The following is a 14,744-nucleotide window of genomic DNA, read 5'->3' as shown; positions in this document are numbered from 1 at the left end:
GCATGAAATTTCTCAATAAATGCATTTATATGCTCAATAAATGCACATTAAACGCATGAAATTTCTCAATAAATGCATTTATATGCTCAATAAATGCACATTAAACGCATGAAATTTCTCAATAAATGCATTTATATGCTCAATAAATACACATTGAATGCACAGAAATCCTCAATAAATTGCACATTATACACGTTGCAAGTTTTTGAAGCTCCACTGCCTCTTTCTGCCTGATGAAGAAGCCAGTGGAGCTTTGAAAGCTTGCGACATAGATTTTGTGCATTTTGGTTGATCTGATAAAGGCATCACTGTCTGGTGGATTTGGAATGATGCTTTCCTTTGCTCTGTGGCCAAGACAGCTATCCCTGGATGTGTTTTCAGGTTGTAATGTGTCCTTTCTCAGAACTGTCTTTATGACTTTGCAGGCGCTGCAGCGGGAAGAGCTCCTGGGAGCTGTAGTCCAACTTTTATATTTCAATGGATAAATTGTTTTATTACTGCATATGACTTTCGGATTGTGTGCCATGTGCATGTTTTATGTTGTTTGATGATGCTGTAAAGTACTGTGCAAAACTTAGGGCCCTATATAAATAAACATTAATAATAATAATAACAACAATAATAATAATAATACATTGTTTGTCCCTCTGCCCCAAACCACAGCTATAGGGAAAATGCAGACTGCCAAGTCGACATACCAGATTTCCATGGGATAGAAATCTCTCGTTCTCTACTCCACTTTGGTGCTCTTTGCTGATTTATATATATATATGTAAATGTATATGGATGTGTGTGTATTTCTTTTTCTTTCAGTACAGGCAGCAGTGACCCTTACTGTATTGTGAAAATCGACAATGAAGCCATTATTAGGTAAGCATATCTGACCATATATATATATATATCTGACCATATATATTCATCTCATCACCCTAAACCAACCCCAAATGGGGATGCATCAAATGACAAATCCTATCTCCTCCTTGTTGAACCCGAAATTGTCTATACGGTAAAAATAATGCAGTTCGGGATCACTTTAAGCACTGCAGCTCCATCCGATGGGGTTTGTAGTTTAGCGAGGTCTTTAGTCTTCTCTGCCAAAGCCTGCCGGCGCGTCACAAAACAACAAACCCCAGATGGAACCATGACACTTAAAGTGGTATCGAACTGCATTATTTCTACAGTACAGATGCGCCGTGACATGAAACAGGGTCTTCTCAGTGGCTGCCCCTAAACTTTGGTGCTTCCAAATGGCTCTCTCATTGCTGTCATCCTGTTGGAAAAGACGCTGCGGAAATAATCCAGTTTGGGACCGCTTTAACTCAATGCTAGGGAAACCGTAGTTTTGTGAGACCTTTAGCCTTCTCTGGGTCCTAGAGCCGCAATAAACTACAATTCCCAGGAGTCTCGAACCAGATTTATTTCTGCAATGTGTGTTTTGGACCTTACAAATGACCCCCTTCCAAGTGTTTTAGTTTGGCAGGGACCATTCCGATTGATCCTCTGCTGTCCCACTTTTTAAGTTCCTTTCAAAAAGTCCCGGTTTCTTTCTCCTCCTTCCGCTTTCCTCCTTTCTCCCCAGTTTCCTTCAATTGCTGCAAACTTCCATTCAAAGTGCAAAACTCATATCAAACCGGCAGGGAAGAAATGGAGAGGAAGGGATAAAAATGGTCTTTTCTTGGCCGGCCGCGTCCCGGTTTTGCGTCTGCGAGACGTCGGGGACAAACTAATCTAAAGCCAACAATAAATGAGGAAAGAAACACAATAATATGTTGCGAGTGAGTCAGCCTCTCCAATAAAAGAGATAATAGAAAAGGCTTTATTGTTTTCCTGCAGACACCAAAGGACCTTTGGTCTCTGGTGTTTGCCCAACATGTCTCATTTTAAAAGGAGGTTGAGAGCTTTAAAATGGCTGTCAGATGTGAAAACCTAGTTCTGTCAGGGGTTTCAGGGGGTCAAGGCGCATGCAAGGGCGGCAAATGAGGGCAATGCCCCAATAAAAATCCTACATCCCAGATTAAATTTTCCTTCTATTGCCAGGTTTACAGCGTTGGGGTTGACCATTTGGAAACACATCTTGAGTCTCCTTTTATCCGAAGTGTTTTGGATTTCAGAGGTCCAAAACGCACTGCAGAAATAACCCAGTTACTGTATTATTATTAAGCTTTATTTATAGAGCACTTTATCACAACGCTTTCCTCTCCCAGGACTGCAACCATGTGGAAAACCCTCTTTCCTTTCTGGGGCGAGGAGTACGACGTCCACCTCCCTCCCACTTTCCACTGCGTGTCCTTCTACGTGATGGACGAAGACGCGCTAAGGTATGACGCTACTTCCTGAGGAGTACCATATATACTCGACTATAAGTCGATCTCATGTATAAGTCAAGGGCAGGTTTTTGGGGTCCATTTTTAGACCTATACATGAGTATATACAGTAGATCCTTCCTCTTGAGTCCCTTTTTCATAGCTATTGTGCCTACAGCCACAACAGTCAACCTTTCCAGGTGGAAAGAGTGGCCATGAACCCTACCTAGAGTTGCTCTCCATTGTGCATTGGATAGAAATGCAACTTGCACCGTGAAGTGGCTCCTGGTCATGCTCTTCCATTCTATCCCTAGTCTTCCCATATCAGTTCTTAGTGGACACTTGGTCACCGCCGATTTCACTTAGTATTTGAAGTTCTTTCTTAGGTTTCTCCCCCTAAAGATTTCTTTCCCCCTCGATCCTCAAATCTTTAGATTCAAGCCATCTTGCTGTTGAAGATATCCCACTGACCTTGTTTTGTGTCTCTTGGTGTCTTGTCTTGTCTTAGCCGGGATGACGTTATTGGGAAGGTCCACCTCACACAAAGTCTCTTGGCTGAACATCCCAAAGGTAGGATTTGTATTATTTCTACAGTGTAGAAGCACCTGGAACGGTATAAATGCGTAATGCAAAAGAGACCTAACCTATAGTGTTTTACTATAATAACAAAACTTGTTATTATCAGGTTTTGAGCTGCACTGTGCTTTATGCTGCTGAATTGTCTTAGGCCGTGTAACTCATTAGACCAGATCCAAACATGCTCAGCTTCCGAAATCAGAAAAGACCTGATGTATTGGTTGTGAGTTCTTCCTATCTTGCAAATCCCTTCTCTCTGTCCCTCCTTTGGTTCCCAGGCTACAGCGGTTGGCTGAACCTCACCGAAATTGATCCAGATGAAGAGGTCCAAGGGGAAATCCACCTCCAGATGGAAATTGTTAGCAGCAGGGCTGGGAGGAAACTCCGCTGCACTGTGTTTGATGCCAGGTAAATCCAAATTACAAGCCCTTCAAATGTCCAGATTTGGAAGGGAGAGTCTTCAACAATCCTCTGCCATCCCACTTTTTCAGCTGCTTTTAAAATGTCCCGGTTTCTCTCTCTTCCTCCCGCTTTCCCCCTTTGGCCTCAACTTACTTCATTTGCTGCAAAGCGCAAAAGTCATTTGCGCTCAATGAACTTGGCAAGAGGGACAAGTTCCCGACTCATGGCTACTCTAAGGCAAACCTATTACAGGGTTTACTTGGCAGAATTTTCCATTGGGGATTTGTCCTTTTCTTCCTCTGAGGCTGAGAGAGTGTGGCTTGCCCAAGTGGACTTCCATGGCTAAGTAGGGATTTGAACCCTAGTCTCCCAGTGTCTTGGTCCAACATACAAACCACAACAGCACAATGGCTCTCGTGTAACAAATCAATGCTGTGTAGGAAGGAGTAACACTGAGTAGCGGTGTTACTACTCAGTTCTGCCTTGGCCAGGTGTCACTTGGAGTATTAATATGTCCAGTTCTGGGAATCACAATTTATGGAAGATACTGATGGAGGGTGACCAAGATAGCAAAAGATCAGGAACCAAACCTTATGAGAAACAGTTGGAGGGGCTGGGTATGCTCTTCTTGGAGAAGGAAAGATGTGATATAGAGTCATAGTGTTGGAAGGGACTCCAAAGGTCATATAGTCCAAGCCTTTGCCATGGAAGAATACACAATCTAAATGCTCTCAGAGATGCCCATCCAATCTCTGTTTAAAGACTTCCAACGAAGGAGACGCCACTACCATCCAAGGCAGCGTCTTCCAGTGTTGAGCAGCTCTTTCTGTCAGGAAGTTCTTCCTAATGTTTAGCTGGAATTTCTTTTCCTGTAGCTTGAATCTCTTGATTCATGACAGTCACCTTCAGATATCTATAGAACATGTGTTTGTTTTCTGTTGCTCCAGAAGGTAAGACTTGGGAGAATCTTTGCAACTTGGGACTTAATGTGCACCAAAAACACATAGGATTGGGCTTTCTTTCTTTCTTTCTTGGCAAGAAAATGTCAATTTTTGTGGAGAAAATCCCAATTTGTTTGTTCCTGTCTCCAAGAAGGAAATTCATAAAGATTTACACCCCGGAGACCTCCATGCCTGCTCAAGGGAGGTTGCCCTCCATCAGAGAACGTCCTGAGCAATGCCCTGCCTTGCCTTTTCCAAGGCTTTAAAGCACTGGTAGTTGGTTGACAGTAGGGAATGAGCTGTCCCGTGCCAGAGAAAAAACTCCAACAAGCATGCAAACAGCTTAAGAACAAAGAAATGGCCCGTCCAGGTCAGACGAACAATTCCTCTCACTTATCAACAGTCACGCTCACTTACACACTTGGACTTTCAACCGTGGGCAGGGCTGCAAAAGTTGTACCTGCTTGATCCGGAACTGGCGTCCCACAGGGACTGAGACAGAGGCTGGTATCCACGCTGCCGAAATAATGCAGCTTGGCACCGCTTTGATGGCCAAGGCTCAACGCTGCGGAATCGATGGAATTGTTATACAGTACGTTTCCAATAATTTCCACCACCACACAAAACTGATGTTTTTTGACCGTTGAAACTCACATGTCTTTTCCCCTCCTAAGACCCTCCACTGGCTACCAGTTTGGACCAGGGCTCATTGCAAGCTTTTGGTCCCAGTATCGCTTCTCGGCCTTTTGTCTAAGATCAATGGCTGTGAATGGGTGTGGGCTGCTGAAGAGGGTCCCCAGATCACCATCACCAAAGGGAACCCCCAAAGGTCTAGAGCTTCTTCCATAAAACATGACATCTGTTAGAAAGTTCATTGAAAGAACTCCTAAGGGAGAAATATACCATCGCGCTTCTGCGCAAACCTGACCAGGGCAAGGTTTTTGAGGCGACATCGCAGTGGGACTCAAGCAACCACTTTATACCAGGCGGAGATTTCACCCGTTTTGCTGACTGGCATTTTGTTCACCGAGCTTGTCTGAATGTTGTGCCCCTCAATGGCGCCGTTAAAACTGGCAACCACGATAAACGTTGCCGTCATGGTCATCCAAATGAGACACTTCCACATGTGCTCTGCAACTGCCCTCCACACTTGACAGCCTGGAAACATTGGCACGATGCTGTAATGAATCGACTCGCCAAAGCTATCCCAGCCTCAATGTGCACCATTTCTCTAAATCGAACCATGCCTGGGACAGACAGTCCTGACATAGTCATCACAGATGAAGACCACAAGAAGATTACTATTGTGGATGTCACCATCCCCTTTGAAAAAAGGAAGCCGGCCACGAGGGAGGTCAGAGAACGGAAACATCAAAAGTACACCCCTCTGGCTGATGTCCGGAGACAAAAGGGTATGAGTCCATGTCCATGCATTGAGCTGAAGACCTCTCTTTTCAATTTGCCAGATTACGTCGCCAAGTGTGACTAAAGCGGTCAAGATGGATAGTGACTGATAAGGATGTTGTTTTTAGGATATTAGTACAGTCAGCTTTTCAATATCCATGGATTCGAACATCCAAAAATATTTTAAAAATACATGGATTCCAAAAAGCAAACTTTGATTTTGCCACTTTATTGTCAGGGACACTATTTTACTATGCCATTGTACTTAATGGGACTTGAGCAGCCACGGATTTTGGTACCTGTGGATCTTTTTGGGATCCACAGTAGATACCAAGGGCCCACTGTGTATTATTTTAGTAGTTTAGCATTTTATAGAGTTGTGTTTTTATTGTCCATTTTTGATTATATGTGCCTGATGTTCTTCCCTTTGGTGAAAAGGCCATTATAGATAAATGTGATGATGATGATGGTGTCCAAATTTAGCCCTTGTCTCTTTTCTTCCTTAGGCTCAGCTGGGACTTAAACCTGGATCTCCCAGTTCCAAGCCTCTAACCCCTGCCTTGCATGATTCGGGTGATGTGAGTCAGAAGCAACGCACGATAATTTCCTTCCTTTCCCTTTTCTTGATCGCTGCCAAGAAAATAATTGGGCTGGAAATAATTGTGCCGTGTCCTCTCATTAAAACAAAAACCCAAACCCCCAATTTGAAGGAAATGAGGCTGAAAGAGAAACGCAATGTCTTTGTGGGGAGCCATTTCCCTTTTGAATGCTGAATGGGGTCCCCGACTGGAAAGACGCCACGGAGCGAAGGAAGCGGAGGGTTGGGAGAGGTTATTTTTAAATATCATATTGATAAAACTCAACGGTGCTCATCGACGTAGCTGTCGGGGGAACAGATGTGGAGCTGCGGTGGGCTGGAATACTGACATTGTGTGGCAGAAGGACACCAAAACTTTTTGTTCAACGGTATAGTACTGATGTAAAGAATGCTTAAGAGAGCCAGTGTAGTGGAGCGGTTTGAGTCTTGGACTAGGACTCTGGAGGAATCAAATCCATGGAAGCCCAGTGGGTGACTCTGGGCAAGTCCCACTCTCTCAGCCTCAGAAGAAGGCAAAGGCAATGGCCACCGAAAGCATTTTACCCAATAAAACCACATGACAGGTTTTAGCATTTCAAGGAGTCAAAAACGACTTAAAGGCACAAAACCAAACCAAAAGAATACCTGTATATACTCAACTATAAGTCGACCTCATGTATAAGTCAAGGGCAGGTTTTGGGGCCAAAGTTATGGATTTTGCTATGACCCCTGGATAAGTCGAGGGTAAAACTTAGGGCCATTTAACAAAGGATCTAAACTTGGATGAAGGAAAGTCAAACAATGTCAAAGAACTTACAAAACTCCAGCAGACATAACTCTTTGTGCTCACTCTTAAGGCTGGATGGATGAGAGAGTAGAAGGTTAGTGCTTCCAGGACAGATTATACTCTTGCTTTTCACCAGAGGATGAAAACCAACATAGACATGGTTTTCTTCCCTTCCCTTCCCAGGGATTTGGCTCGGAAAGACCGCAACGGAGCCTCCGATCCCTTTGTCAGAGTCCGCTATAACGGCAAGATTCAGGAAACATCGGTGAGTTCTGTGTCTCAAGAGCGTATCAAAACTGAATCAGTGTCTTCATTCTGGTGCGGATGTCACCCAGGGCAGGCTACTGGGGGCAACGGTGGTGGCAAAAAGGCCATGTCTGTCCTTCTCTTTCACCATGGTGGTACGCATTTGCTCCTTCTCACCCTGGAGCTGAAGGAGGGCCCAACTGGGTATCACCTTTCTTCTGAGATGTCAACTGGTATGGGTTCAGGAGGCCTTTCTCTTGGTCCCACAGGCTCTTTAGTTGAGGATAAGGCAGACAGGGCCTTCTTGGTGGCTGCTTTCGGGTTATGGATTTTCCATTCCCTTAAACGCTTGGTTGAAAAACCACGTTTCAATGTGAATCCGAAATAAGGCCAAAATAAGACCAGGTGGGCCTCCAGGGAGAGAGCATTCCACATCCAGGGTGCCATCACAGAGGAGGCCCTTTCTCATCTTTCCACATAGTTTATTCCTCTTATCTCCCAAGTTAATCTCAGTGGTCAAGCCTCCATCGTGTTGCTTTAGCCCCTTGGTCCTTGCCCAGCGCATGACAGCATCCAGGCCCTGGTTCTTTTGACGTTGCTCTTCTTTCAGGTGATCAAAAAATCTTGCTACCCGAGATGGAACGAGACGTTTGAGTTCGACTTGGAAGAACCAGCCGTGGAGAAGCTCTGCGTCGTTGAAGTCTGGGACTGGGACCTCGTCAGCAGGAATGATTTTCTGGGGAAGGTGAGTTCAAATGAAGGAACGGAGAAATCATAGAACGAATACTGGAAGAGTGGAAGATCCCCCCCTCCAATGCTATCCAATCCAAGCCCCTGCCATGCAGGAAGACACAGTCAAAGCACTCTCTGTGACAAATGGCCATACAGCCTTTGCTTTAAAACCTCCAAAGAAGTAGACTCCAACATACCCCAAGGCAGTTTATGAGACTACAAATCCCAGAATCCCATAGCATTGAGACATGCCAATTAAAGCAGTATCAAGTTGCAGTGCAGATCCTGCCAAAGCCATGATCCAGAAGCTATTATGAAGGATACTGCTTTCTTCCCGTTGCCTGATATCTTGAATAAAAGTGGGAGATGCTAACTTCAAGTGAGAATAAATATCCCTTTTGATTCCTCCCCTCTCTCTTTCTCTTTCTCTCTCAGGTGGTGTTCAATGTACAAGGGTTAGAGAACGTCCAGCGGGAAGAAGGATGGTTTTTGCTCCGTCCGGACAGGTCCAAGCCAAGATTAGCTGAGTGAGTCCTTGTCTCTCAAAGGTGGGAAAATGAGATTAGAGTCCAGGCAGCCCTTGTTTTCACGTGTCGCAGCATAATTCAGGCTGAAGGGACTGTGAAGATCTTCGGCATTCAAACTCCGGGGCCTCCAAATACTGTTGGACCTCAGTTCCCCAGAAACGTCCAGCCGGCATGGCCAGCGATTCTGGGAACTAAAGTTCAAAGTTTCTAGAGAGAGATCCACGGTTCCAGTGCAACCTTTCCTTCAATGCATAATGCAGCGGCAGCATTCCTGACCCCTGGCTGTCCAACTTCTCCTTAGCTATATTCAGGGGAACAAAGTGTGCGCTGTGTTATTTTTACTGTGCTTCAAGTGAGATCTTCCTAATGCATGCCCTGTTGGAAAGTATTCTCTCATTTGTGTGGGATTCATGCAGCATTGCTCTCTTTTCTTGTGCTCTGGTTTTTTCTCTGGACTGTATGCATCTTTCCCTCTTTTCTTTTTAGAGGCAACCTGGGTTCCTTGCACCTTCAGGTACAGCTCCGGGACGAAATGGTGCTCCCATCACTTCACTACCAACCTCTTGTCGAGTTGTTGTGCCACAAAGTCAAAGCGGGTGCAAAGGTGAGCTTCGTTTGTCTTCTCTCAGCTGTAAACAGAGCTTGGTAAAATACCATTTTGTATTACAACTTCCAAAATCCCCCAAGAGAGAGCAATGATAACTGAGGAACTCTTGGAGCTACAGGCTAAAAAAGTGTTGCTTCAAGTGTTTGCTGTGATGCTCTTGGTTCAGTCATTCTCTCATATTTTTGTTTCTCCAGTGAAGCTCATGGCTGAGTCCATTATCCTCCATTACCATCACAACCCTGCAAAGTAGGCCAGGCTTAGAGGAAGGGGGAGGCCATTTTGTGGGTTTCATGGCTCAGTGGGGACTTGAATCTGGATCTCACAAGTCCCTGAGTTGCAAAACCAACCTTACTCACAACCCTACCTCACAGGGTTGTAATCAATCAATGTTTATTGATTAGACCTTAGGCCATATCAAAATAACACAAAAGCAGATAAAACACGCTATAAAATTCTATAGAAGTTCCATAGAAATTAGAAAAAGCTAAATATAATAAATCTAAAATAGGAATAAAATACCGTACAGATACCATGTGAATGCCATACAGGGTTGTAAACGTGGAGGGAAGTTGCGTCTCCTGCCTTGAGCTCCATGGAGGTAAAGTGGGGTGCAAATAATGAATCAATAATGACATTGGAATAGGATGAAAGAGCTCTTCCTTGTATGACTGAAAGAATGGACCACCTCATACACAAAGACACACAAAACATCACATTTTGTAGGAAGCATCTCCCATTCCTGAAACCTAAAGTGTGTGTTAAACCTCCATGGGACTACTTCCACCGTTTTATCCCCCGACAGGATGGAAAAGTGCATTTATTGACCCTGATCGACGAGACGACGACCGCCGAGTGCAGACAAGAAGTTGCCGTCAACCTTGTCAAGCTCTTCTTGGGTCAAGGGCTGGCCAAAGAGTTCTTGGATCTCCTTTTCAAGATGGAATTGGATAAAACATGTAAGGACCTTGCGGTGTGATGGGAACTATCCAATGGATGGCTAAGCCTTTGCATACTTTGGACATCTATTGTAAAGTCAGGGTGTTGTGTATCTGGGAAATTTCTGCTCCTGCTCCTAATAGATTGATTTTTGGGGTATGGCATTAACTCTTCTTGTCCAGAGTTTAGTACAATATTCCTTGGCGGCTGGGTGGGTTGGGGAGTTGTAGTCCAAAAAGAGGACACTCAGTCTCTGCTATGATTTTCCATACATTTCTTTAAAACCAAATCCCAAGTCGTTGGTTTAATGACCAAATGCCAGCAATGTCCTCTCTTTCAGGCGAGGCAAGCACCTTGTTTCGCAGCAACTCTCTGGCTTCCAAGTCGATGGAGTCTTTTCTGAAGGTAATATATATTTATCTGCTTCAAAGACGTTTAAGCTGCCTTTGAGGGTTAGTCCTCACAAGACAGCGCACAGCAGCATGTAAAAACTTGCAAAACATAGTAAAACTAATAACTAAAGACTGATAATGTCTGCACCATATACACAGTTTCCTTAGTATGGTCCACCTGAGAAATACTAAAGTCTCTGTGAAGAAGGATTTTCACCAACGAAAGGCATGTAGAGGTGATGATGACCATCAATAGTAATGTATAAGAACATCCAAGATCCACCAAACCTTTATTGGGACAACCAAAAATGCACAAAATACATGATGCAAGCTTTCAAAACTCCATTGACATCTTTGTCAGGCTAAGATGTGAAAAACCATACAGGAGAAAGAAAAATATGGTGATGTTAAAGTAACGGGGTATATTTTGTCAAGATGATGCTGTTGTTCTCAGTTAAGATGGTATGGAGGGATGTCTAAATAGGCAGAGGCCATTCCTTTTGGCCATGTGGACTCTGGGTGATAAAGAGTCATACGGTCCAGGAAATAAAATTGAACTGCCTTCGGCACAAAAAGATATTTCCCTTTGAGATCCAAGGTTGCCTTTGTCCTTTTTAAGGCTATCCGCTCCCTTATTAGGCAGAGACTGATGAAGAAGCCATTGGGGCTTCGAAAGCTTGCATCCTGTATTTTGTGCATTTTGGATGATCCAATAAAGGTATCACTATTGTGTGGGTTTTGGATGTTATTGTATTTTGCTATCTGCCCAACGCGGCTTCCGGATATCTTGTAAACAAAGCATGATATAGTTGTTTGAATGTTAGACTAGGACTCTGGGAGACCGGCGTTTGAATCTCCATTTAGCCACGAAATCCTGTGACGGGGCAAGTCACATTTTCTTAGCCTCAGAGGAAGGCAAGGGCAAACCTCCTCTGAACGCATCTTGTCACAATAGTTTCACTTTAGTGTCAGCGTAAGTCAGAACTGATTTGAAGGCACACAACGACAACCACATCAATAATAATAATAATAATAATAATAATAATCAAACACGCACCATCTGGTTGTGCAGCCCACTCTTTTCCACCTCATCCGAAATTGTTCTTGTAGGTGGCAGGGATGCAGTACCTCCATCGAGTACTTGGGCCGACCATTAACCGTGTCTTTGAAGAGAAGAGGTACATCGAACTCGATCCCAGCAAAGTGGAGAGCAAAGATGTTGGGTAAGAGGCCAGAGTGACGGCTAGGGAAAATTAGAACTGGGTTAACAGAACGTCTGAATTGTGTGAACTCACAAGATGCTGTCAGATGCAAAAGGACAGTTGGCCCTCCATATCCACGGATTCAACCATCCACAGCTTCAGAATATTTCTTTAAAAACCCAAAAGCTGTGATTTTGCCATTTTATACAAGGGACACCATTTTACTATGGCACTGTATTTAATGGGACTTGAACATCCATGGATTTTGGTATCCATGGAGGGTCCTGGAACCAAACCCCAGTGGATACCAAGGGCCCACTTCTCTCTCCGTTTTCTACTGCTTCCTCCACCTTCTCCGTCCTCCTCTCCGCTTCGCTAGTCCTGCCTCCTCCTCTTCTTCCTCATCTTCCTCCTCCCCTCTTCTTCTTCACCACCCACTTGAACTTTTATTATTGAAATGGCTAGGCTAATCCACCCGTTCTTTTCTCATATATAATATATATATATATAATAATATATAGATAATCCCCATTATTGTAAAACCATCCCACAATAGCAACTGTTAGGAGGGATATTATAAAGGATGGGACAGTGGGCCTCTTGTTCTGCTGGGTTTGGTTCCCAGGACCCCTAAAATCCTGGTGTCAAGTCCACAATATATACAGGTGTAGTAAACCCTTATATAAATGGCAAAATCAGGGTGCTTTCTGAAATTGTGTATATATATATTTAATATTTTAAGCTGTGTAGTTTGCATCTGTGAATAAAAACTTGGTTATGGAGGAGACCAACTTGGTTTAAGCAATAACCCTTCTAGCGGGGTTTCCTTCAAACCTTGCATTTTCATGTACACACCCAAGGGTGTGAATCCCAAGTGATTATTTATCATCCTTCCTTCCCGCTTTCTTATCATCGAATTGGACTGTCTCTATATCTTCTGCATTACAGCCATTAAAAACAATCTCTGTGTAGACCATAAGAGTCAGGGAGGACAGAGCTTCTTTCGCTTCCTACATTCCAATCATCGTTTTCTCTCCGCCCAATTGTTCTCCGGAATCAAAAGCTAAATAAAAGGTTTTGCCATTTACTCTCATAGGGACCCCCAGAACTTTTTTTTTGCAGGCGGCATGTTGCGCAGGTCCCTATTAGTTTTGTACTACTGTAGCTAGCTCTAACCTTAAAAAATAAATGAAAATGCCACAAGTTGCACTAAAACAGCAACCGCCATCATCACCAAACCAATGGGGCACAATCGGATTATGGTCGGCCTCAGTACCATGACTCTTATCCAGGATCAAAATACGTTAAAACATATAAGTCCAAAAAGCAACCTGGTTTGTTATTTTATAGGGGACATAGTTTATTATGCGCTATATATCCTGAACTTGTTCCTTTAAAAGTAATAAGAAGACTGTATAAATAAGAAGGCCTGGATAATGTTTCGCTTGGACAGGACTGTGCTAATAAAGGCCCTTTTAATGCAGGGAGAGGTTTCTTGGCAGTGGCTTTATGCGTGAGTATATAAGTTCCAGGAGGAGAACATCAGACAAAGAGGCTCTGCTTGGTCCGTTTATTCAGCGTTTATTCGCGTCGATGGGACCAGAGGCAAAAGCAAAAGGATTATTTATCATTACTTATAATATATATAATATAAAGGCTTATATTTGGTAGAGAAGGCTCACAAAATGATGCTTCCCAGAGTCTCCTAGCGCTGAGCCGGGGGAGTTAAAGCGGTCTCAAGTTGGGTTATTCCTGCAGTGTGTTTTGGACTTTCAAGGTGCCCAAGCTTTAAAGTCCTGCAGATGTTTTGGACTTCACCTCCCAGAATCCCTGGCTGCTGCCCAATCTGGCTTCTGGGAGCTGAAGTCCAAAGCACCCGGAGGACTTAAAAGTTTGGAAACCATTGATTGGCACAAATGCGCCTTTAGACAGAGAAGCAATGTTTGCGCACATCCAGATTTTGTGCAACTCTCCAGCCAAGGAAAGCAGAGGAAAACATCTGGAAGAGGGAGGGGAAAAAGAACCCAGAGCAACTGTTGACAGCTGGAGAGCGCTCAGCCAATGGTAAGGGAAGATGCCTCCCTGGCCACGCCCCCTCCTTGCCTTCCCTCTCCCTGATTGGCAGAGGAGCAGACTGCTTCCCCGGCTGGAGGAAAGGCAAAGGCTTGAATGGGGGAAAGGCGAGCAGAAGGAGGCAGCCCTGAGGTCTGCTTTGCAGCTCTAGGTTCTCTCTTGAGTCCGGTGGCAGCCAGGGATGGGGGCAAGCCCTGCTGCTGCTCTCCCCGCGGTCCGCCACTAGCCATGGCCAGCAAAAGGAGCTCTTTGTTCATCCGGATCGTGGAAGGGAAGAACCTGCCCGCCAAAGACATGTAAGGATGCCTCCCCCCCAGACCTTCCTCCTCTTCTCTTCCTCCTTCTTCCTTTTCCTCTTCTTCTCTTCTCTTCTTCCTTCTCTTTGTTTTCCTCTTCCTACTCCTCTTTCACTCCCTCCTCTTCTTCTTATTCCTCCTCTTTTGTCTTCCTTCCTCATCTTTCTTTTCTTCTTCCTCCTCACCTCTTCTTCATTCTTCTCCTTTGTCTTCCTCCTCCTCTTCTTCCTCCTCCTTGCTTTCCCCTTCCTCCTAATAGTCTTTTTCCTTCTCTTCCTCTTCTTTCCCTTGTCTTCCTCTTCTTTTTCCTCCTCTTCCTTTTCCTCCTGCTTCTCTTCATATTATTCTTCCTTTTCTTCGTCCTCTTCTTCCTCCTCCTCCTTTCCCTTTCCTTCCTCTCTTCCTTTTCTTCTTCCTCCTCCTTTTCTTTTTCCTCTTCTTTCTCATCTTCTTCCTCATATTCCTTTTCCTTCTCCTTCTCTTCATATTATTCATCCTTCTCTTCCTCTTCCTTCTCTTCGTCCTCCTTCTCTTCCTCCCCTCCCTCTCTTCCTTTTCTTCTTCCTCCTTCTCCTCCTCCCTCTCTTTTCTTCCTCCTCCTCTTCCTTTTCTTCTTCCTCTTCCCTCTCTTCCTTTTCTTCCTCCTCCTCTTCATTTTCTTCTTCCTCTCTTTCTTTTCTTCTTCCTCTTCTTCCACCTTCTCCTCCCTCTCTTCCTTTTCTTCCTCCTCCTCTTCCTTTTCT

The 14,744-nt window shown here is 44.3% G+C and overlaps 1 protein-coding gene across 1 annotated transcript in view; it reads left to right on the top strand.

Annotated features, from left to right (window-relative positions):
• RASA4B (RAS p21 protein activator 4B) overlaps window positions 1–14,744 on the top strand; it is a 39,512-nt gene that overhangs the window by 17,414 nt on the left and 7,354 nt on the right. The window contains exons 2-12 of the mRNA XM_042442575.1: window positions 814–870; window positions 2,205–2,318; window positions 2,812–2,873; window positions 3,158–3,287; window positions 7,174–7,255; window positions 7,847–7,981; window positions 8,404–8,495; window positions 8,982–9,099; window positions 9,905–10,058; window positions 10,379–10,443; window positions 11,541–11,653. Coding sequence (XP_042298509.1) covers window positions 2,215–2,318; window positions 2,812–2,873; window positions 3,158–3,287; window positions 7,174–7,255; window positions 7,847–7,981; window positions 8,404–8,495; window positions 8,982–9,099; window positions 9,905–10,058; window positions 10,379–10,443; window positions 11,541–11,653 — 1,055 coding nt within the window. The 5' untranslated portion in view covers window positions 814–870; window positions 2,205–2,214. The remainder of the gene's footprint in view (window positions 1–813; window positions 871–2,204; window positions 2,319–2,811; window positions 2,874–3,157; window positions 3,288–7,173; window positions 7,256–7,846; window positions 7,982–8,403; window positions 8,496–8,981; window positions 9,100–9,904; window positions 10,059–10,378; window positions 10,444–11,540; window positions 11,654–14,744) is intronic.

The sequence above is a fragment of the Sceloporus undulatus genome, chromosome 11 (genome assembly GCF_019175285.1).
Source record: "Sceloporus undulatus isolate JIND9_A2432 ecotype Alabama chromosome 11, SceUnd_v1.1, whole genome shotgun sequence".
Taxonomy (NCBI): Eukaryota; Metazoa; Chordata; class Lepidosauria; order Squamata; family Phrynosomatidae; genus Sceloporus; species Sceloporus undulatus.
This window is presented reverse-complemented; position numbering and strand designations above follow the sequence as displayed.